Source organism: Oncorhynchus tshawytscha, linkage group LG21, assembly GCF_018296145.1.
Source record: "Oncorhynchus tshawytscha isolate Ot180627B linkage group LG21, Otsh_v2.0, whole genome shotgun sequence".
Lineage (NCBI taxonomy): Eukaryota > Metazoa > Chordata > Actinopteri > Salmoniformes > Salmonidae > Oncorhynchus > Oncorhynchus tshawytscha.
This window is the reverse complement of record NC_056449.1, coordinates 43040535-43065687: the sequence shown is the minus strand read 5'-3', so window position 1 is coordinate 43065687 and position 25153 is coordinate 43040535. Positions and strand designations below refer to the sequence as shown.

Genomic DNA, 25153 nt, shown 5'->3' with positions numbered 1-25153 from the left:
TCAGAACATAGAGAGAGGAGAGGAGAGGTGAGGAGTCAGAACATAGAGAGAGGAGAGGAGAGGTGAGGAGTCAGAACATAGAGAGAGGAGAGGAGAGGTGAGGAGTCAGAACATAGAGAGAGGAGAGGAGAGGTGAGGAGTCAGAACATAGAGAGAGGAGAGGAGAGGTGAGGAGTCAGAACATAGAGAGAGGAGAGGTGAGGAGTCAGAACATAGAGAGAGGAGAGGAGAGGTGAGGAGTCAGAACATAGAGAGAGGAGAGGTGAGGAGTCAGAACAGAGGGAGAAGAGGGGTGTGAAGAGTCAGACAATAGCAGGAGAAAAAAGATAGTGGAGGGGTGAAACAGCAACTGTGTGAACGTGATGAGACTTCCACTGCCTCGATGAGAAAACTGTGTCGAGGACAAGCCCGGGAGAGAGAAGATGGACACTTACATTGCCCATGTACTCAGACAGCAGGTCCTGCAGAGCCTGACGGACAGAGTTGCACTCGGCCACGATGCGCTCGCGCCGGTCATCGCGGGTACAGGACGAGTCGGCCATGAGGGCGGCGCCACTGATGATGCTCTCCAAGCGCTCCTCCAGAGACGGGCGGAAACGCTCCTCGCTAAACGCCAAGGGGTCCACGATGATCTGCTTCTGTTGGACGGAGGGAGTTAGAAAACAGAGGTCAGAGGGGCAACACATTAATACTCCCCACCAGAGACACAGGTTCAATCCCTTCAGCAACACCTTTTTTCCTCTGTCCAAAGACTCCAAACACCCCGGCAGAGAAAAACAAAAAAAACTTTTTTTTTTAAATATGGAAACAAATCAAAACTACAAAGTCGAGGGTGCATCCAATGATTTGTTTTAGTACGAGAGAGAAAACGAGAGAGAGAACCAGAGAGAGAGAGAGAACCAGAGAGAGAGAGAACCAGAGAGAGAGAGAGAGAACCAGAGAGAGAACCAGAGAGAGAGAGAGAACCAGAGAGAGAACCAGAGAGAGAGAGAGAACCAGAGAGAGAGAGAGAGAGAGAGAGAGAGAGAACCAGAGAGAGAGAGAGAACCAGAGAGAGAGAGAGAGAACCAGAGAGAGAACCAGAGAGAGAGAGAGAGAGAGAGAGAGAACCAGAGAGAGAGAGAGAACCAGAGAGAGAGAGAGAGAACCAGAGAGAGAACCAGAGAGAGAGAGAGAACCAGAGAGAGAGAGAGAGAACCAGAGAGAGAGAGAGAACCAGAGAGAGAAAGAGAGAACCAGAGAGAAAGAGAGAACCAGAGAGAAAGAGAGAACCAGAGAGAGAGAGAGAGAGAGAGAGAGAACCAGAGAGAGAGAGAAAGAGAGAGAAAGAGAGAACCAGAGAGAGAGAGAGAGAGAGAGAGAACCAGAGAGAGAGAGAGAGAAAGAGAGAGAACCAGAGAGAGAGAGAGAGAACCAGAGAGAGAGAGAGAACCAGAGAGAGAACCAGAGAGAGAGAGAGAACCAGAGAGAGAGAGAGAGAGAGAGAGAGAGAGAACCAGAGAGAGAGAGAGAACCAGAGAGAGAGAGAGAACCAGAGAGAGAGAGAGAACCAGAGAGAGAGAGAGAACGAGAGAGAGAGAACCAGAGAGAGAGAACGAGAGAGCCAGGGTGACAGACAGAACAGAAAAACATTAGGTAAAAAGGCATTTAGTACCAAAAAAAAAGGCTCCAACTCTCCTTTTCAAATCAAATCTTTCAATTGGTTACATATTTAGCCAATGTTATTGGTCCATATTTAACAAAATGTTATTGGTCCATATTTAACAAAATGTTATTGGTCCATATTTAACAAATGTTATTGGTCCATATTTAACAAAATGTTATTGGTCCATATTTAGCAGATGTTATTGGTCCATATTTAACAAAATGTTATTGGTCCATATTTAGCAGATGTTATTGGTCCATATTTAACAAAATGTTATTGGTCCATATTTAGCAGATGTTATTGGTCCATATTTAGCAGATGTTATTGGTCCATATTTAACAAAATGTTATTGGTCCATATTTAGCAGATGTTATTGGTCCATATTTAACAAAATGTTATTGGTCCATATTTAGCAGATGTTATTGGTCCATATTTAACAAAATGTTATTGGTCCATATTTAGCAGATGTTATTGGTCCATATTTAACAAAATGTTATTGGTCCATATTTAGCAGATGTTATTAGTCCATATTTAGCAGATGTTATTGGTCACATGGTTAGCAGATGTTATTGGTCAAATATTTAGTAGATGTTATTGGTCACATGGTTAGCAGATGTTATTGGTCACATATTTAGTAGATGTTATTGGTCCATTTTTAACAGATGTTATTGGTCCATAGACATATTTAGCAGATATTATTGCAGGTGAAGCTAAATGCTTGTGTTCCAACTGTTCACAACACACAAATCTAAAAGTAAAATAATGGAATTAAGAAATAACTAAATGTTATGCTCGGTGACATTGACCAAAATACAGTAGTCTACAGTATAAACAAACATGTGAGACACGTAAAGCAGTATGCAAACATTAAAGTGACTAGTATTCCATTACTAAGAGTGGCCAGGGATTACTAGTCTATGTGTATTAGGCCGGCAGCCTCTAAGATGCGGGGTGGATGCCGGCTAGTGATGGCTATGTAACAGTGATGGCCTTAAGACAGCTGGGACCACGAGACTGAAAAACAGCTTTGATGCACCTGTACTGACTTCGCCTTCTGGGTGATAGCGGTGTGAACAGGCAGTGGCTCGGGTGGTTGATTTCCTTGATCTTTTTTGGCTTTCCTGTCCAGGAGGACAGGAAGTTTGCCCCCGGTGATGCGTTGGGCACCACCATCTGGAGAGCCCTGCAGTTGCCAAACCAGGCAGTGATACAGCCCAACAAGATGCACTCAATTGTGCATCTGCAGAAATTTGTGAGGGTTTTATGTGCCAAGCCAAATTTCTTCAGCCTCCTGAGGTTAAACAGGCGCTATTGCGCCTTCACCACACTGTCTGTGTGGGTGGGCTATTTCAGATCAGTGATGTGTATGCCGAGAAACCCAAAGCTTTTCACCTTACCAAATGTGGTCCTGTGAATGTGGATGGAGGCTCCCTCTGCTGTCTCCTGAAGTCCATGATCAGCTCCTTTGGTTTGTTGACATAGGGTGAGAGGTTATTTTCCTGACACCACACTCCCAGGGCCCTCACCTCTTCCCTATAGAATGTCTCGTTGTTGGTAATCAGGCCTACTACTGTTGTGTCGTCTGCCAACTTGATGATTGAGCTGAAGGCGTGCGTGGCGACGCAGTCACGGGTGAACAGGGAGTACAGGAGAGGGCTGCACATGCACCCTTGTGGGGTCCGATTTTGAGGATCAGCGAAGTGGAGGTGTTGTTTCCTCCCCTCACTACCTGGGAGCGGCCCGTCAGAAAGTCCTGGACCCAGTTGTACAGGGCTGGGTACAGACCAAGGGCCTCAAGCTTAATGATGAGCTTGGAGGATACTATGGTGTTGAATGCTGAGCTGTAGTCAATGAACAGCATTCTTACATAGGTATTCCTCTTGTCCAGATGGGTTAGGGCAGTGTGCAGTGTGGTTGAGATTGCATCGTCTGTGCATCTATTGGGGCTGTATGCAAATTGAAGTGGGTCTGAGGTGTCAGGTAGGGTGGAGATGATATGGTCCTTGACTAGTCTCTCAAAGCACTTCATGATGACGGGAAGTGAGTGCTACGGGGCGGTAGTCATTTAGCTCAGTTACCTTAGCTTTCTTGGAAACAGGAACAATGGTGGCCCTCTTGAAGCATGTGGGGACAGACTGGGGATAGGGAGAGATTGAATATGTCCGTAAAAACTCCAGCCAGCTGGTCTGCGCATGCTCTGAGGACGCGGCTGGGGATGCCGTCTGGGCCGGCAGCCTTGCAAAGTAAAGTAAAAATGTCTTCCAAGGCCCAAAGACCGAGAGGTAGCGGGCCGCGTCGGTGTTTTCCTCAAAGCGGACGAAGGTGCTTAGCTTGTCCAGAAGCGAGACGGTGTTTTCCTTTTGTAGTCCGTGATTGTCTGGAGACCCCTGTTACATACGTCTCATATCTGAGGTGTTCAATTGTGACTCCAATGTCTCCTGTATTGACAGTTTGCCTTACAGAGGGAATAACTACAGGGTTTGTATTCAGCCATATTCTCAGTCACCTTTCCATGGTTAAATGGGGTGGTTTGTGCTTTCAGTTTGGCACTAACCCTTTCAGCTGGCAGATAGAGATGGGAAGAGACCTCAAGGGGGAGAGAAACAGAGAGCGAGAAAGATGACAGGCAGGAGAGACAAAGTGATTTGACTGGATCCGACAGGCCTTCTGTTAAACCTGCAGGGAAGTCTGATGTCTAAACAGTCTATTTTTCAAAAGCCCCAGATGATGGATAATACCTATAGTTATAACCAAATGACACACTATACCCTAGATAGCGCACTCCTTTGGACTGGGGCACACGGGGCTCCATCTACACTGCTCAAAAAAATAAAGGGAACACTAAAATAACACATCCTAGATCTGAATGAATGAAATATTCTTATTAAATATTTTTTTCTTTACAAAGTTGAATGTGCTGACAAAATCACACAAAAATTAACAATGGAAATCACATTTATCAACCCATGGAGGTCTGGATTTGGAGTCACACTCAAAATTAAAGTGGAAAACCACACTACAGGCTGATCCAACTTTGATGTAATGTCCTTAAAACAAGTCAAAATGAGGCTCTGTGGTGTGTGTGGCCTCCACGTGCCTGTATGACCTCCCTAATTACAATTCAGCATTTAAACACTGGAGTGATAGATGTGCAGAAAATGAATGTGCAGAGATACTGGGGTGCAAAGGATCAAAATAAATAATATATGGGATGAGGTAGTTGGATGGGCTATTTACAGATGGGCTATTTACAGATGGGCAATTTACAGATGCAGTGATCTGTGAGCTGCTCTGACAGCTGGTGCTTAAAGCTAGTGAGGGAGGAATGAGTCTCCAGCTTCAGTGATTTTTGAGATTTGTTCCAGTCATTGGCAGCAGAGAACTGGAAGGAAAGGCAGCCAAAGGAGGAATTGGCTTTAGGGGGTGACCAGTGAGATTCACCTGTTGGAGCACGTGCTACGAGTGGGTGCTGCTATGGTGACCAGTGAGCTGAAATAAGGCAGGGCTTTACCTAGCAATGACTTATAAATGTTATAGTTCCAATTAATTCCAAAGGTGTTCGATGGAGTGGAGGTCAGGGCTCTGTGCGCCAGTCAAGTTCTTCCACAGTGATCGACTATTTCTGTATGGACCTCGCTTTGTACACGTGGGGAATTTTCACGTTGAAACTGGAAATCACCTTCCACAAAGTTGGAAGCACAGAATCTTCTAGAATGTTTGCATTGTTTGCTGTAGCATTTCCAATCACTGGAACTAAATGGGCCTGAACCATGAAAAAACAGCCCCAGACCATTATTCCTCTTCCACCTAACTTCACAGTTGGCAATATGCAACGGGATCAGTGTCGTTCTCATGGCATCCGCGGGACTGCCAGATGTTGATGTGTGATTCATCACTCCAGAGAAGGCGTTTCCACTGCTCTAGAGACCAATGGTGGCGAGCTTTACACCACTCCAGTGGACACTTGGCATTGCGGTCATATTTTTGTTCAGTATATACACTACCAGTCAAAAGTTGGACCTACTCATTCATGGGTTTCTTCATTTTTACTATTTTCTACAGAAAAGACAACAAAACTATGAAATGACAGATGGAAAAATGGAACCAAAGAAAAGTGTAAAACAAATCAAAACATGTTATATTTGAGATTCTACAAAGTAGCCACCCTTTGCCTTGGTGACAGCTTTGAACACGCTTGACATTCTCTCAACCAGCTTTATAAGTTAGTCACCTGGAATGCATTTCAATTAACAGGAGTGTCTTGTTAAAAGTTAATTTGTGGAATGTCCTTCCTTCTTAATGGATTTGAGCCAATCAGGTGTGTTGTGACAAGATATGGCTGTCTTCTGTACACCACCCCTATTTGGTAAAAGACCAAGTCCATATCATGGTAAGAACAGCTCAAATAAGAAAAGAGAAGCGACAGTCCATCATTACTTTTAAGACATGAAGTTTCTTGAACTATTAAAGTTTCTTCAAGTGCAGTCGCAAAAACCATCAAGCGCTATGATGAAACTGGCTCTCATGAGGACCGCCACAGGAAAGGAAGACCCAGAGTTACATCTGCTGCAGAGGATAAGTTAGAGTTATCAGCCTCGTTTGAAGCAGAAATAAATGCTTCAAAGTTGAATTAACAGACATCTCAAAATCAACTCTTCAGAGGAGACTGCGTGAACCAGGCTTTCAAGGATAAGTTCATTAGTTACCAGCCTCAGAAATTACAGCCCAAATAAATGTGTTGGTTACTTGAACTCAGTGAAACATCTCAACTGTTCAGAGAAGAAACAGGCCTTCGGGCCTTCATGGTTGAAATGCTGCAAAAAGAAACCACTACTAAAGGACACCAATAAGAAGAAGAGACTTGCTTGGGACAAGAAACATGAGCAATGGACATTAGATGGACATTAGACCGGTGGAAATATATCCTTTGGAGTCACAGTAATGTCATTATTAGCAAAGAAACGTCAAATAAGACCTCCACAGGATCAGTGTACCGTGCTCACGACGGTTGTGCTAATGTAGGCTAATGCAATTAGCATGGGGTCGTAAGAAACCAAAACAATTCCCAGGACATGGACATATCTGATATGGGCAGAAAGCTTAAATTCTTGTTAATCTAACTGCGCTGTCCAATTTACAGTAGCTATTACACTAAGATAATACCATGCTACTGTTTGAGGAGAGCGCACAATTATGAACTTGAAAATGTATTAATAAACCAATTAGGCAGTCTTGATACAAATTGAATAGATATGCAATAGTTCATTGGATCAGTCTGAAATGTTGCACATACACTGCTGCCATCTAGTGGCCAAAGTCAAAATTGTGCCTGGTCTGGAATAATACATAATAGCCTTTTGCATTTCAAAGATGGTACAACAACAACAACACTCATGGTTTTGTCTTTGTATCATCTTTTACGTTACATTTTCCTACATTAATGTCACATTTCCACAAACTTCAAAGTGTTTCCTTTCAAAGTGTATCAATAATATACATATCCTTGCTTCAGGTTCTGAGCCACAGGCAGTTAGATTTGGGAGTGTCATTTGAGGTGAAAATGTTTAAATATATGTTTTAAATAAATAAAAGGCCAGATCCAGATGAGGCTTGTCAAGACATGACTATTTACACAAATCACGTGTTGGTTAAATAGCCTACAGGAAGACTAATTCATATTTGAATATGCTATTCTGTAGTCTATAGACTTGTTGTTTTACTATTCCAGAAGCTGTTAGTGAAACGCGTCGTTTATTTAAAACAGCTGAATATCAACTGTCGGGAGGCAAGAAGACGCAACCCGCACAACGGATTGGTGCGAGGTGAGAAAATTGCTCTAATTAAGCCCAGTCACCAGGCAAAATGTCTCAATGCAATCTCAGGAAGAGAGAACAGTTTAGATGGCAATTATTGAAACAAGGGAAATACCAGCTTTCCGGCACTGTGGGATTTATTTCTCAACAACGATTGGCAGCATTTCACAATCTGAATGTCTGGCATGACAAAAAAGTAACCACGGGATTTGCATAGGCCATTTGAACGAACAAACAGGCCGCCTTATATTCACACTAATTATAAACAAAATCATAATTTTATTAGTGCCAGTGGGATTTTATCGGGGTCAAACAAGCAACACTATTTAGTCTGATCTAGCTAATGATTCGCCCACTGGGTTAAGATGCTTCAGCCATACAGCCTCCATGCAGCATCAGACAGGTGACTGTACAGCCTCCATGCAGCATCAGACAGGTGACTGTACAGCATCAGACAGGTGACTGTACAGCATCAGACAGGTGACTGTACAGCATCAGACAGGTGACTGTACAGCATCAGACAGGTGACTGTACAGCATCAGACAGGTGACTGTACAGCCTCCATGCAGCATCAGACAGGTGACTGTACAGCATCAGACAGGTGACTGTACAGCATCAGACAGGTGACTGTACAGCATCAGACAGGTGACTGTACAGCATCAGACAGGTGACTGTACAGCATCAGACAGGTGACTGTACAGCCTCCATGCAGCATCAGAGAGTTTATGGTTGGCTGTAATATAAAAAGGTAGTTGCACAGGCTGCAAAAGAAACATGAAATCACCCACAATTGAAATTCAGTGTGCATAACTTGCTTTCCTGTGATCTTGGCCCGTGCCAGTCATTTCGGGCCAGTAGTTTTCACTTGGTACTGGGCCGGAGTGCCACTGGCAAATGTACCTGAATGTGAAGCCCTGAGATGAGGTGCCACGGAGTGAGTCACTCTAGATGCAGAGGGAGAAGAAAAGAGAGCAATCTTCACCTGTTCCAAAAACCTTCCCACTGCCATATCACCATTTAAAACATTCAACTATTCAGACGTTGCAATTCTGGGTTTATTAGTTAGCCCATCCCACACACACACTCAGTCACCCCCCCACCATCTCGTCTGACAACCTCTGCTTGCGTGTCACGTCGCCATGGCAACATGTTCCGCGCGCGCGTGTGTTCGTCAATGACTCACACCCTGAAAGTTGCATCGGCGGTGCCCTGCTCTTCTCCCATCCTCTCCTCTCCCGCTCTTCTCCTGCTCTTCTCCCTCTCCCATCCTCTCCCGCTCTTCTCCCGCTCCCATCCTCTCCCGCTCTTCTCCTGCTCTTCTCCCTCTCCCATCCTCTCCCGCTCTTCTCCCCCTCCCATCCTCTCCCGCTCTTCTCCCCCTCCCATCCTCTCCTGCTCTTCTCCTGCTCTTCTCCCTCTCCCATCCTCTCCCGCTCTTCTCCCCCTCCCATCCTCTCCCGCTCTTCTCCCCCTCCCATCCTCTCCTGCTCTTCTCCTGCTCTTCTCCCTCTCCCATCCTCTCCCGCTCTTCTCCCCTCCCATCCTCTCCCGCTCTTCTCCCCTCCCATCCTCTCCCGCTCTTTCCCCCTCACATCCTCTCCCGCTCTTCTCCCCCTCCCATCCTCTCCCGCTCTTCTCCCCCTCCCATCCTCTCCCGCTCTTCTCCCCCTCCCATCCTCTCCCGCTCTTCTCCCCCTCACATCCTCTCCCGCTCTTCTCCCCCTCCCATCCTCTCCCGCTCTTCTCCCCCTCCCATCCTCTCCCGCTCTTCTCCCCCTCCCATCCTCTCCCGCTCTTCTCCCCCTCCCATCCTCTCCTCTCCCCCTCCCATCCTCTCCTCTCCCGCTCTTCTCCCCCTCCCATCCTCTCCCGCTCTTCTCCCGCTCTTCTCCCCCTCCCATCCTCTCCCGCTCTTCTCCCCCTCCCATCCTCTGCTGCTCTTCTCCTGCTCTTCTCCCGCTCCCATCCTCTGCCGCTCTTCTCCCCCTCCCATCCTCTGCCGCTCTTCTCCCCCTCCCATCCTCTCCCGCTCTTCTCCCCTCCTCTTCTCTGCCGCTCTTCTCCCGCTCCCATCCTCTCCCGCTCTTTCCCCCTCCCATCCTCTGCCGCTCTTCTCCCCCTCCCATCCTCTGCCGCTCTTCTCCCCCTCCCATCCTCTGCCGCTCTTCTCCCCCTCCCATCCTCTCCCGCTCTTCTCCCCCTCCCATCCTCTGCCGCTCTTCTCCCGCTCTTCTCCCCCTCCCATCCTCTGCCGCTCTTCTCCCTCTCCCATCCTCTGCCGCTCTTCTCCCCCTCCCATCCTCTCCTGCTCTTCTCCCCCTCCCATCCTCTCCTGCTCTTCTCCCCCTCCCATCCTCTCCTGCTCTTCTCCCCCTCCCATCCTCTGCCGCTCTTCTCCCCCTCCCATCCTCTCCCGCTCTTCTCCCCCTCCCATCCTCTGCCGCTCTTCTCCCGCTCTTCTCCCTCTCCCATCCTCTGCCGCTCTTCTCCCTCTCCCATCCTCTGCCGCTCTTCTCCCCCTCCCATCCTCTCCTACTCTTCTCCCCCTCCCATCCTCTGCCGCTCTTCTCCCCTCCCATCCTCTCCTGCTCTTCTCCCCCTCCTCTCCTGCTCTTCTCCACCTCCTCTCCTGCTCTTCTCCCCCTCCTCTCCTCTTTCTCCCCCTCCTCTCCTCTTCTCCCCCTCCTCTCCTCTTCTCCCTCTCCTCCCCCTCCTCTTCTCCCCCTCCTCTTCTCCCCCTCCTCTCCTCTTCTCCCCCTCCTCTTCTCCCCCTCCTCTCCTCTTCTCCCCCTCCTCTTCTCTTCTCCCCCTCCTCTTCTCTTCTCCCCCTCCTCTTCTCTTCTCCCCCTCCTCTTCTCTTCTCCCCCTCCTCTTCTCTTCTCCCCCTCCTCTTCTCTTCTCCCCCTCCTCTTCTCTTCTCCCCCTCCTCTTCTCTTCTCCCCCTCCCATCCTCTCCTCCCCCTCCCATCCTCTCCATGTCACATGTCACCTTTCATTTCTCTGGCTCTTTTTATACACATGCCATCTGAGCTGTGGAGAGTACCGCCTCTGCCTTTATCAAACCACTGCACTTCCTCCCTCTGCACCTCAGCCTGGAGAGAAGAGGGGCAGAGACACCAGAGAACGACCCATCAGACCAAAGTCTGGTTAAGACCTGAAGGAGTGATTTTGCCACTGACCAGCCTGCTTGAGGAGAACTGATGGAGAACACTACACGCCCCTCTCCCCACTGGCAACACGCCCCTCTCCCCACTGGCAACACGCCCCTCTCCCCCCACTGGCAACACGCCCCTCTCTCCCCACTGGCAACACGCCCCTCTCTCCCCACTGGCAACACGCCCCTCTCTCCCCACTGGCAACACGCCCCTCTCTCCCCACTGGCAACACGCCCCTCTCTCCCCACTGGCAACACGCCCCTCTCTCCCCACTGGCAACACGCCCCTCTCTCCCCACTGGCAACACGCCCCTCTCTCCCCACTGGCAACACGCCCCTCTCTCCCCACTGGCAACACGCCCCTCTCTCCCCACTGGCAACACGCCCCTCTCTCCCCACTGGCAACACGCCCCTCTCTCCCCACTGGCAACACGCCCCTCTCTCCCCACTGGCAACACGCCCCTCTCTCCCCACTGGCAACACGCCCCTCTCTCCCCACTGGCAACACGCCCCTCTCTCCCCACTGGCAACACGCCCCTCTCCCCCCACTGGCAACACGCCCCTCTCTCCCCACTGGCAACACGCCCCTCTCTCCCCCACTGGCAACACGCCCCTCTCTCCCCACTGGCAACACGCCCCTCTCTCCCCACTGGCAACACGCCCCTCTCTCCCCACTGGCAACACGCCCCCTCTCCCCACTGGCAACACGCCCCTCTCTCCCCCCACTGGCAACACGCCCCTCTCCCCACTGGCAACACGCCCTCTCTCCCCACTGGCAACACGCCCCTCTCTCCCCACTGGCAACACGCCCCTCTCTCCCCACTGGCAACACGCCCCTCTCTCCCCACTGGCAACACGCCCCTCTCTCCCCACTGGCAACACGCCCCTCTCTCCCCACTGGCAACACGCCCCTCTCTCCCCACTGGCAACACGCCCCTCTCTCCCCACTGGCAACACGCCCCTCTCTCCCCACTGGCAACACGCCCCTCTCTCCCCACTGGCAACACGCCCCCTCTCCCCACTGGCAACACGCCCCTCTCTCCCCACTGGCAACACGCCCCTCTCTCCCCACTGGCAACACGCCCCTCTCTCCCCACTGGCAACACGCCCCTCTCTCCCCACTGGCAACACGCCCCTCTCTCCCCACTGGCAACACGCCCTCTCTCCCCACTGGCAACACGCCCCTCTCTCCCCACTGGCAACACGCCCCTCTCTCCCCCACTGGCAACACGCCCCTCTCTCCCCACTGGCAACACGCCCCTCTCTCCCCACTGGCAACACGCCCCCTCTCTCCCCACTGGCAACACGCCCCTCTCTCCCCACTGGCAACACGCCCCTCTCTCCCCACTGGCAACACGCCCCTCTCTCCCCACTGGCAACACGCCCCTCTCTCCCCACTGGCAACACGCCCCTCTCTCCCCCACTGGCAACACGCCCCTCTCTCCCCACTGGCAACACGCCCCTCTCTCCCCACTGGCAACACGCCCCTCTCTCCCCCACTGGCAACACGCCCCTCTCTCCCCACTGGCAACACGCCCCTCTCTCCCCACTGGCAACACGCCCCTCTCTCCCCACTGGCAACACGCCCCTCTCTCCCCACTGGCAACACGCCCCTCTCTCCCCACTGGCAACACGCCCCTCTCTCCCCACTGGCAACACGCCCCTCTCTCCCCACTGGCAACACGCCCTCTCTCTCCCCCACTGGCAACACGCCCTTCTCTCCCCACTGGCAACACGCCCTTCTCTCCCCACTGGCAACACGCCCCTTCTCTCCCCACTGGCAACACGCCCTTCTCTCCCCACTGGCAACACGCCCTTCTCTCCCCACTTGCAACACGCCCTTCTCTCCCCACTGGCAACACGCCCTTCTCTCCCCACTGGCAACACGCCCTTCTCTCCCCACTGGCAACACGCCCTTCTCTCCCCACTGGCAACACGCCCTTCTCTCCCCACTGGCAACACGCCCTTCTCTCCCCACTGGCAACACGCCCTTCTCTCCCCACTGGCAACACGCCCTTCTCTCCCCACTGGCAACACGCCCTTCTCTCCCCACTGGCAACACGCCCTTCTCTCCCCACTGGCAACACGCCCTTCTCTCCCCACTGGCAACACGCCCTTCTCCCCCCACTGGCAACACGCCCTTCTCCCCCCACTGGCAACACGCCCTTCTCCCCCACTGGCAACACGCCCTTCTCCCCCACTGGCAACACGCCCTTCTCCCCCCACTGGCAACACGCCCTTCTCCCCCCACTGGCAACACGCCCTTCTCCCCCACTGGCAACACGCCCTTCTCCCCCACTGGCAACACGCCCTTCTCCCCCACTGGCAACACGCCCTTCTCCCCCCACTGGCAACACGCCCTTCTCCCCACTGGCAACACGCACCTCTCCCCCCACTGGCAACACGCCCCTCTCCCCACTGGCAACACGCCCCTCTCCCCACTGGCAACACGCCCCTCTCCCCACTGGCAACACGCCCCTCTCCCCACTGGCAACACGCCCCTCTCCCCACTGGCAACACGCCCCTCTCCCCACTGGCAACACGCCCCTCTCCCCACTGGCAACACGCCCCTCTCCCCACTGGCAACACGCCCCTCTCCCCACTGGCAACACGCCCCTCTCCCCACTGGCAACACGCCCCTCTCCCCACTGGCAACACGCCCCTCTCCCCACTGGCAACACGCCCCTCTCCCCACTGGCAACACGCCCCTCTCCCCACTGGCAACACGCCCCTCTCCCCACTGGCAACACGCCCCTCTCCCCACTGGCAACACGCCCTTCTCCCCACTGGCAACACGCCCTTCTCCCCACTGGCAACACGCCCTTCTCCCCACTGGCAACACGCCCTTCTCCCCACTGGCAACACGCCCTTCTCTCACTGGCAACACGCCCTTCTCTCCACTGGCAACACGCCCTTCTCCCCACTGGCAACACGCCCTTCTCCTCACTGGCAACACGCCCTTCTCCTCACAGGCAACACGCCCTTCTCCTCACTGGCAACACGCCCTTCTCCTCACTGGCAACACGCCCTTCTCCTCACTGGCAACACGCCCTTCTCCTCACTGGCAACACGCCCTTCTCCTCACTGGCAACACGCCCTTCTCCTCACTGGCAACACGCCCTTCTCCTCACTGGCAACACGCCCTTCTCCTCACTGGCAACACGCCCTTCTCCTCACTGGCAACACGCCCTTCTCCTCACTGGCAACACGCCCTTCTCCTCACTGGCAACACGCCCTTCTCCTCACTGGCAACACGCCCTTCTCCTCACTGGCAACACGCCCTTCTCCTCACTGGCAACACGCCCTTCTCCTCACTGGCAACACGCCCTTCTCCTCACTGGCAACACGCCCTTCTCCTCACTGGCAACACGCCCTTCTCCTCACTGGCAACACGCCCTTCTCACTGGCAACACGCCCTTATTTTCCTGGCCTATGTCATGCAGGTAAGCATTTAATTGTACTGTGTACACCAGGTATATCCTGTGTAAATTAAGAAAGAAATTTTGTTTTATAACTGTCAAGTGAATAAAATACTTATTTATGATATAGCATATCATAAATAAGATATAGCATGTGCTTCCCCTACAAGCTGGGATATTACAGGAGGAGGCTCAAGAGCTTCCCTTACAGTTGGCAACAGAAAGTGTCAGATACTGCTGTAACACTTCAAATACATCCTAATTGTTCAGGTTTTGCCACGAGCTACTGAATCGTATGGCTAAACGTAAATATATTTGCAGAGAAATGGCATCAGTCAGTAGATTAATGCAGCTATTCTGGTTACGAACATCTTTAATAGGGGAACGGCAGGTGTTACTCGGCTTCAAATGGCAGCTTTAGAGAGACTGACTAGCAACTAGCTTGTTCCATCTGGAGAGATGCATCGTTGTTGGCACGCGCCAGCCGAGCCTCGTTGTTGGCACGCGCCAGCCGAGCATCGTTGTTGGCACGCGCCAGCCGAGCATCGTTGTTGGCACGCGCCAGCCGAGCCGATACATCTGAGTTTTTGTTATTGTAAAACTATTTCACAGCAGTTTAGATGGTACAATGATTGCATCGTTTTCTCTCAAACTGTAGAAATTTAGCAACCAGGAAATGAGTTATTTTCACTAGACAACACAGCTTTCCAATGTTGACAACAGATACCGCTCCGACAGGAGAAATCAATAGGTGAATATCACAGCCAATCACAACACTGGCATGTAAGTAATTCTGTGAAACACTATCATTGCATAATTGTAATTCCATCTTCCATTGATTAGATAATCTTCTAATTTGCTTTGCCACACAAATGCTCTATGACCATAGCGCCCCATTGATGACTTGTGATTGGCCGACAACATCCAATCCTGTTTCATCGACCACAACACTCCTCATCGTACAGAACAAGTCTCCGTTTGCGCATCACAAAAGGACTGTTTGACAGATTTGAATTCTGGCTCTAGTTGTTTTAACAGAACGACCTACAATGTTTTGTTCAGCTCAGATATACAATTGAAGTCGGAAGTTTACACACTTAGGTTGGAGTCATTAAAACTCGTTTTCAACCACTCCACAAATTTCTTGTTAACAAACTATAGTCGGTTGAGAACATTACTTTGTGCATGACAAGTAATTTTTTCAATAATTGTTTACAGACAGATTATTTCACTGTATCACAATTCCAGCGGGTCAGAAGTTTACATACACTAAGTTGACTGTGCCTTTAAACAGCTCGGAAAATTCCAGAAAATGATGTCATGGCTTTAGAAGCTTCTGATAAGCTAATTGACATCATTTGAGTCAATTGGAGGGTTAGGGTTACCTGTGGATGTATTTCAAGGCCAACCTTCAAACTCAGTGCCTCTTTGCTTGACATCATGGGAAAATCTAAAGAAATCAGCCAAGACATCAGGAAAACAAATGTAGACCTTGGAGAAACTTTCAAATGCCTAAAGGTACCACGTTCATCTGTACAAACAATAGCACGCAAGTATAAACACAGTGGGATCAGCCGCCATACCGCTTAGGAAGGAGACACATTGTCTCCTAGAGATGAACATACTTTGGCGCTAAAAGTGCAAATCAATCCCAGAACAACAGCAAAGGACCTTGTGAAGATGCTGGAGGAAACAGGTACAAAAGTATCTATATCCACAGTAAATGAGTCCTATATCGACAAACTGAAAGGCCACTCAGCAAGGAAGAAGCCACTGCTCCAAAACCAGCATAAAATGACCATTGTTATGTTTGGAGGAAAAAGGGGGAGGCTGGCAAGCCGAAGAACACCATCCCAACCATGAAGCACGGGGGTGGCAGCATCATGTTATGGGGGTGCTTTGCTACAGGAGGGACTTGTGTACTTCACAAAATCGATGGCATCATGAGGCAGGAAACTTGTGTGGATATATTGAAGCAACATCTCAAGACATCAGTCAGGAAGTTAATGCTTGGTCGCCCAGAGTAAACTGCCTGCTACTCTGTCCCAGATGCTAATACAGTATATGCATATTATTAGTAGTATTCAATAGAAAATAGAAGTTTCAGAACTCATATGGCAGGTGAAAACCTGAGGGAAAACCCAACCGGGAAGTGGGAAATCTGAGGTTTGTTGTTTTTCAACTCTTCTTCCATTCCAATAGTGTAAATGGGGTCATGTTGCACTTCCTACGGCTTCCACTAGATGTCAACAGTCTTTGGAACTTGGTTTGAGGCTTCTACTATGAAGGGGGGCTGAATGAGAGGGGATTGAGCCAGGTGTCTGGCAGAGTTCCACAGGCTCGTGGCGCATGGAGAGTTAGCTCTCGTTCCATTGCTTTTCTACAGACATTTACGGTTGGAACATGATTGAAGATTTATGTTAAAAACATCCTACAGATTGATTCTATACATAGGTTGACAAGTTTCTACGGGCTGGAACGGAACTTTTTGAACTTTTTGTCCGACGTTCGGCTGGACCTGCACGCGCTTTTGGATTTGTTTACTAAACGCCCTAACAAAAGAAGCTATTTGGACATAAATGATGAACTTTATCAAACAAATCAAACATTTATTGTGGAACTGGGATTCCTGAGAGTGCATTCTGATGAAGAACATCAAAGGTAAGTGAATATTTATAACGCTATTTCTGACTAATGTTGACTACACAATATGGCGGATATTTTTTTGGCTGCTTGGTTGTCTGAGCGCCTTACTCAGATTATTGCATGGTTTGCTTTTTCCGTAAAAAAGCTTTTTTTATCTGACACAGCGGTTGCATTAAGGAGAAGTATATCTATAATTCCATGTATAACTTGTATATTCATCAACATTTATGATGACTATTTCTGTAAATTAATGTGGCTCTGTAAAAATCACTGCATGTTTTATAACTACTGAAAGTAACGCGACAATGTAAAATGAGAGTTTGATATAAATATGCACTTTATCGAACAAAACATACATGTATTGTGTAACATGAAGTCCTATGAGTGTCATCTGATGAAGATCAAAGGTTTTAATTAATTTTCTCTCCATTTGTGCTTTTTGTGACTCCTCTCTTTGGCTGGAAAAATGGCTGTGTTTTTCTGTGGGACGCTACGGGGCCAGTGTGTGTGTCCTGATGGTGCCGCTATGGGGCCAGTGTGTGTGTCCTGATGGTGCCGCTATGGGGCCAGTGTGTGTGTCCTGATGGTGCCCCTATGGCGCCAGTGTGTGTGTCCTGATGGTGCCCCTATGGGGCCAGTGTGTGTGTCCTGATGGTGCCGCTATGGGGCCAGTGTGTGTGTCCTGATGGTGCCGCTATGGGGCCAGTGTGTGTGTCCTGATGGTGACGCTATGGGGCCAGTGTGTGTGTCCTGATGGTGACCCTATGGGGCCAGTGTGTCATCTGGGGGTCACTACCGCTGTCATCTGGGGGTCACTACCGCTGTCATCTGGGGGTCACTACCGCTGTCATCTGGGGGTCACTACCGCTGTCATCCGGGGTCACTACCGCTGCCATCCGGGGTCACTACCGACCACCGCTGCCATCCGGGGGTCACTACCGACCACCGCTGTCATCCGGGGTCACTACCGACCACCGCTGTCATCCGGGGTCACTACCGACCACCGCTGTCATCTGGGGGTCACTACCGCTGCCATCTGGGGTCACTACCGACCACCGCTGTCATCCGGGGTCACTACCGACCACCGCTGTCATCTGGGGGTCACTACCGACCACCGCTGTCATCCGGGGTCACTACCGACCACCGCTGTCATCCGGGGTCACTACCGCTGTCATCCGGGGTCACTACCGACCACCGCTGTCATCTGGGGTCACTACCGACCACCGCTGTCATCCGGGGTCACTACCGCTGTCATCCGGGGTCACTACCAACCACCGCTGTCATCCGGGGTCACTACCGACCACCGCTGTCATCCGGGGTCACTACCGACCACAGCTGTCATCTGGGGGTCACTACCGACCACAGCTGTCATCTGGGGGTCACTACCGACCACCGCTGTCATCCGGGGTCACTACCGCTGTCATCCGGGGTCACTACCGACCACCGCTGTCATCTGGGGTCACTACCGACCACCGCTGTCATCTGGGGGTCACTACCGCTGTCATCCGGGGTCACTAACGCTGTCATCCGGGGTCACTACCGCTGTCATCCGGGGTCACTACCGCTGTCATCTGGGGGTCACTACCGACCACCGCTGTCATCTGGGGGTCACCACCGCTGTCATCCGGGGTCACCACCGCTGTCATCTGGGGTCACTACCGACCACCGCTGACATCCGGGGTCACTACCGACCACCGCTGTCATCCGGGGTCACTACCGACCACCGCTGTCATCCGGGGTCACTACCGACCACCGCTGTCATCCGGGGGTCACTACCGACCACCGCTGTCATCCGGGGTCACTACCGACCACCGCTGTCATCCGGGGGGTCACTACCGACCACCGCTGTCATCCGGGGTCACTACCGACCACCGCTGTCATCCGGGGGTCACTACCGCTGTCATCCGGGGTCACTACCGCTGTCATCCGGGGTCACTACCGCTGTCATCCGGGGTCACTACCGCTGTCATCCGGGGTCACTACCGCTGTCATCCGGGGTCACTACCGCTGTCATCCGGGGTCACTACCGCTGTCATCCGGGGTCACTACCGCTGTCATCCGGGGTCACTACCGCTGTCATCTGGGGGTCACTACCGACCACCGCTGTCATCTGGGGGTCACCACCGCTGTCATCCGGGGGTCACCACCGCTGTCATCTGGGGGTCACTACCGACCACCGCTGACATCCGGGGTCACTACCGACCACCGCTGTCATCCGGGGTCACTACCGACCACCGCTGTCATCCGGGGTCACTACCGACCACCGCTGTCATCCGGGGTCACTACCGACCACCGCTGTCATCCGGGGGTCACTACCGACCACCGCTGTCATCCGGGGTCACTACCGACCACCGCTGTCATCTGGGGTCACCACCGCTGTCATCCGGGGTCACCACCGCTGTCATCTGGGGGTCACTACCGACCACCGCTGACATCCGGGGTCACTACCGACCACCGCTGTCATCCGGGGTCACTACCGACCACCGCTGTCATCCGGGGTCACTACCGACCACCGCTGTCATCCGGGGTCACTACCGACCACCGCTGTCATCCGGGGTCACTACCGACCACCGCTGTCATCCGGGGTCACTACCGACCACCGCTGTCATCCGGGGTCACTACCGACCACCGCTGTCATCCGGGGTCACTACCGACCACCGCTGTCATCCGGGGTCACTACCGACCACCGCTGTCATCCGGGGTCACTACCGCTGTCATCCGGGGGTCACTACCGCTGTCATCTGGGGGTCACTACCGCTGTCATCTGGGGTCACTACCGCTGTCATCCGGGGTCACTACCAACCACCGCTGTCATCCGGGGTCACTACCGCTGTCATCCGGGGTCACTACCGCTGTCATCCGGGGGTCACTACCGCTGTCATCGGGGTCACTACCGCTGTCATCCGGGGGTCACTACCGCTGTCATCCGGGGTCACTACCGCTGTCATCCGGGGTCACTACCGCTGTCATCCGGGGTCACTACCGACCACCGCTGTCATCCGGGGTCACTACCGACCACCGCTGTCATCCGGGGTCACTACCAACCACCGCTGTCATCCGGGGTCACTACCGACCACCGCTGTCATCCGGGGGTCACTACCGCTGTCATCCGGGGTCACTACCGCTGTCATCCGGGGTCACTACCAACCACCGCTGTCATCCGGGGTCACTACCGCTGTCATCCGGGGTCACTACCGCTGCCATCCGGGGTCACTACCGCTGTCATCTGGGGGCCACTACCGCTGCCATCTGGGGGCCACTACCGACCACCGCTGCCATCTGGGGGCCACTACCGCTGCCATCTGGGGGTCACTACCGACCAGAGCCATCTACAGTGCATTCAGAAAGTAGTCAACAAAAAAAATCTAGCCAAAAACAGGTTTAAAATAACACATCTTGACACTCCCTCTCGTCCCTTTGTAAATATGCCTGTAAAGCTTTACAGCTGTTGACATGTTATCCTGTGTGTTTGATTGAATTCAGTCCAGGAAGCCTTGTAATCCAGGATTGGATCAGATTAAAACAAACCTAGAAGATTTGATCTCAGGGTTTCAGATGGTAACAAAATCCCAGATTGTTCATTTGGTTGTCATAAACAGGGCATAGCCTCAACTTCAACTCTAACCTTTTGCCAATAAAGTTAATTTAATATTTTTTATTTCAACCCCCCCCCCCAAAAAAAAAATGTGCTTTACTGGTGTCCTGAAATACACAGAAGAAACCCCTACAGGCTCTGGTCTAAAGTAGTGCATTATAAATGAAGGGTTCCATTTTTGGACAGACTCCTTCTGATCGAGCAAGTAGAAGCTTTTCTGTTGGGCCTGGCACTATGGAGGGAAGAGTTAAGATGGAAAGTACCAGAGTCCTGTATTTATAGTTGGGCCAATGTGGTTTCAGCATTATGATTCATTTACATGACAACATTCTATGGCAGCCATGTTAGCTCCCAATTAGCATTAGCATTAGCATGACATGGCAGGGACTTTTTCCTGCCGTTGTAATCCTTCAGAGGGCCGTTTAAGTGGGTGTCGCTTATGTCCAAACAGTATAAACAAATAAATATGTAGAAAAGACAACGTTCCCATCATTTCCTTTCAACAATATAATCTTTGAGAACTAACAAATCACCTAAATAAAACCTAAACCGAGAATAAAAATTCCCAAAACAATTAATTTAGCAGTATTCATTTAGTTATTATGCTGGAACAAAATAACACTGATTTATGGTAAAAATGCACAGAATTGCAGGAAATTAGCTTTAAAATAATAGTTCCTCTCGGCTGCAAGGAGAAAATCCCAGAATGGCAGGAAATTGGTTTACATGCTACAGTTAAACATAAACAACCGCAACGAAACAATGTCAACGATTTAACTAAATTACAGTTCATAAGGAAATCCAGTCAATTGAACCGCATTCATTGGGCCCTAATCTATGGATTTCACATGACCGGACGCAGCCAATCATAGAGTTTCTCCCACAAAACGGCTTTATGACAGACAGTAATACTCCTCAGTTTCATCATCTCTCTGGGTGGCTGGTCTCCGATACTCCTCAGTTTCATCATCTCTGGGTGGCTGGTCTCCGATACTCCTCAGTTTCATCATCTCTCTGGGTGGCTGGTCTCCGATACTCCTCAGTTTCATCATCTCTCTGGGTGGCTGGTCTCCGATACTCCTCAGTTTCATCATCTCTGGGTGGCTGGTCTCCGACACTCCTCAGTTTCATCATCTCTCTGGGTGGCTGGTCTCCGATACTCCTCAGTTTCATCATCTCTCTGGGTGGCTGGTCTCCGATACTCCTCAGTTTCATCATCTCTCTGGGTGGCTGGTCTCCGATACTCCTCAGTTTCATCATCTCTGGGTGGCTGGTCTCCGATACTCCTCAGTTTCATCATCTCTGGGTGGCTGGTCTCCGACACTCCTCAGTTTCATCATCTCTCTGGGTGGCTGGTCTCCGATACTCCTCAGTTTCATCATCTCTCTGGGTGGCTGGTCTCCGATACTCCTCAGTTTCATCATCTCTGGGTGGCTGGTCTCCGATACTCCTCAGTTTCATCATCTCTCTGGGTGGCTGGTCTCCGATACTCCTCAGTTTCATCATCTCTCTGGGTGGCTGGTCTCCGATACTCCTCAGTTTCATCATCTCTGGGTGGCTGGTCTCCGATACTCCTCAGTTTCATCATCTCTCTGGGTGGCTGGTCTCCGATACTCCTCAGTTTCATCATCTAGCCCTGCTAGAGCTGCCCCGGTCAATGGTAAAGCGAAAACGTCTAGGAGAAACAACGGCTCAGCCTCAAAGTGGTAGCCAACACAAGCTCACAGAACAAGACCGCCGAGTGCTGAAGTGCGTAGCACGTAAAATATCTTATGCCACTTCTGTCTCTACCGAGTTCCAACTGCCTCCGGAAACGGCAACACAAGAACTGTTTGTCAGGAGCTTCATGAAATGGGTTTCCATGGCCTAGCAGTCGCACACAATCCTAAGATCAACAAGCGCAATGCCAAGCGTCGGCTGGACTGGTGTAAAGATCGCCGCCATTGGTCTCTAGAGCAGTGGAAACGCGTTCTCTGGAAATACGAATCACCATCTGACAGTCCAACAGACGAATCTGGGTTTGGCAGATGCCAGGCGAACGCTACTTACATTGCATAGTGACCGCTGTAAAGTTTGGCGGAGGAGGAATAATGGTTTGGGGCTGTTTTTCATGGTTCAGGCCCCTTAGTTACAGTGAAGGGAAATCGTAATGCTACAGCATACAACAACATTCTAGATTCTGTGCTTCCAACTTTGTGGCAACAGTTTGGGGAAGGCCCTTTCCTGTTTCAGCATGACAATGCCCCATTTGCACAAAGCGATGTCCATACAGAAATGGTTTGTCGAGATCGGTATGGAAGAACTTGACTGGCCTGCACAGAGCCCTGACCTCAACTCAAGCTAACACCTTTGGGATGAATTGTAACGCCGACTACGAGCCAGGCCTTATCGCCCAACCTCATTAATACTCTTGTGGCTGAATGGAAGCAAGTCCCTGCAGCAATGTTCCAACATCTAGTGGAAAGCCTTCCCTGAAGAGTGGAGGCTGTTATAGCAGCAATGTTCCAACATCTAGTGGAAAGCCTTCCCAGAAGAGTAGAGGCTGTTATAGCAGCAATGTTCCAACATCTAGTGGAAAGCCTTCCCTGAAGAGTGGAGGCTGTTATAGCAGCAATGTTCCAACATCTAGTGGAAAGCCTTCCCAGAAGAGTAGAGGCTGTTATAGCAGCAAAGGGGGTTGGACCAACTCCATATTAACGCACATGCATTTGGAATGAGATGTTTGACGAGCAGGGTTGGGGGTTACATTTGGACATGTAGTGTACTTTCTCACAAAAACAAAATAAAGAGTTTCCATTTGGGTTGACCTGCAGACACTACATCCCCTCACAGGCTGGGTCCTATTCCCTCCCAAACAGCACCCTACTCCCTATGGGTGCTGGTCAAAAGTAGTGCACTAAGTAAAGACTAGAGTACCATTTGGGTTGACCTGCAGACACTACATCCCCTCACAGGCTGGGTCCTATTCCCTCCCAAACAGCACCCTACTCCCTGTACCGTGCACAACTTTTGACCAAAGCTCTATGGGATTCCCCATGTGCCCTACTCCCCATGGGCCCTACTCCCCATGGGCCCTACTCCCCATGGGCCCTGGTAAAAAAGTAGTGCACTGCGTAGAGACTAGAGTACCATTCGGGATGCAAAATGGAGGGGGTTGCTCTGATCTGTTGTAGTGGTCGCTTTAGTTCTCCGGCAGCAGTAGAGATGAGAACTAGCCGATACCATTGTGACAGAGAAATCACTACAAGGTGCTCTATGTAAATGGTCCTATTTAAAATGAGACACACTGGGAGGGGGAAGAGAATTGTAAATGTTATCTCTGTATGAAAAACACAAATGTGCTCCGAAAGCAAAAAAACAGTCAAGAACAGGCGCTGCTCTGCTGGTGTGCAAGTGGAACCCTGTTCCCTATTGACTACACAAAAGCAGTGCACTATTTAGGGAATAGGGGGCTGTTTGGGACACAACCCTGAATGAGTTGGTAAATAGAAAATAATAATGTCATGGTTTTTGTGTGGTGATGGGGGGAGGGGTCTACCTGCTTTAAAAACCATTGCATGTGTCCAGTGTCATCAGATCAGTTCAGACCAAGGAACTGAGATGAAAGGAAAGGAAGCAACAAGACATGTTAGAAGCCACATTATCCCAATATACTTTCCTCTATTAGCGGTCATGAAGGAAGATGAGGGCCCCAGAGTAGAGGGAGGGGGCCCCAGAGTAGGGGAGGGGGGGGCCCCAGAGTAGGGGGAGGGGGGGCCCCAGAGTAGGGGAGGGGGAGGGGGCCCCCAGAGTAGGGGGAGGGGGGGGGCCCCAGAGTAGGGGGAGGGGGCCCCAGAGTAGAGGGAGGGGGCCCAGAGTAGAGGGAGGGGGGCCCAGAGTAGAGGGAGGGGGGCCCAGAGTAGGGGAGGGGGCCCCAGAGCAGAGGGAGGGGGGGGCCCAGAGTAGAGGGAGGGGGGCCCAGAGTAGAGGGAGGGGGGCCCAGAGAGGGAGGGGGCCCAGAGTAGAGGGAGGGGGCCCCAGAGCAGAGGGAGGGGGGGCCCCAGAGTAGGGGAGGGGGGCCCCAGAGCAGAGGGAGGGGGCCCAGAGCAGAGGGAGGGGGGGCCCAGAGTAGAGGGAGGGGGCCCAGAGCAGAGGGAGGGGGGGCCAGAGCAGAGGGAGGGGGGGGCCCAGAGCAGAGGAGGGGGCCCAGAGCAGAGGGAGGGGGGGCCCCAGAGTAGGGGGAGGGGGCCCCAGAGTAGAGGGAGGGGGCCCCAGAGTAGAGGGAGGGGGGCCCAGAGTAGAGGGAGGGGGCCCAGAGCAGAGGGAGGGGGGGGCCCAGAGTAGAGGGAGGGGGCCCAGAGTAGAGGGAGGGGGCCCAGAGTAGAGGGGGAGGGGGGCCCCAGAGCAGAGGGGGGGGGGCCCAGAGTAGAGGGAGGGGGCCCAGAGTAGAGGGAGGGGGCCAGAGTAGAGGGAGGGGGGCCAGAGTAGAGGGAGGGGGCCCAGAGTAGAGGGAGAGGGGGGGGCCAGAGTAGAGGAGAGGGGGGGCAGAGTAGAGGGGAGGGGGGCCCCAGAGCAGAGGGAGGGGGCCCAGAGTAGAGGGGGGCCCCAGAGTAGAGGGAGGGGGGCCCAGAGTAGAGGGGGGGCCCAGAGTAGAGGGGGGCCCAGAGTAGAGGGAGGGGGGCGCAGAGCAGAGGGAGGGGGCCAGAGTAGAGGGAGGGGGCCCAGAGTAGAGGGAGGGGGGCCAGAGTAGAGGGAGGGGGCCAGAGTAGAGGGAGGGGGCGCAGAGTAAAGGGAGGGGGCCCAGAGTAGAGGGAGGGGGCCCAGAGTAGAGGGGAGGGGGCCCCAGAGTAGAGGGGAGGGGGGCCAGAGTAGAGGGAGGGGGGGCGCAGAGTAAAGGGAGGG

At 51.9% G+C, this 25153-nt stretch overlaps 1 protein-coding gene across 1 annotated transcript in view; it reads right to left on the bottom strand.

The window, feature by feature from the left end:
- Window positions 1-287: 287 nt before the first annotated feature.
- LOC112220604 (catenin alpha-1) overlaps window positions 288-25153 on the bottom strand; it is a 97020-nt gene continuing 72154 nt past the window's right edge. The window contains exon 8 of the mRNA XM_042303557.1: window positions 288-638. Within this exon, the coding sequence (XP_042159491.1) occupies window positions 303-638 (336 nt within the window). The 3' untranslated portion in view covers window positions 288-302. The remainder of the gene's footprint in view (window positions 639-25153) is intronic.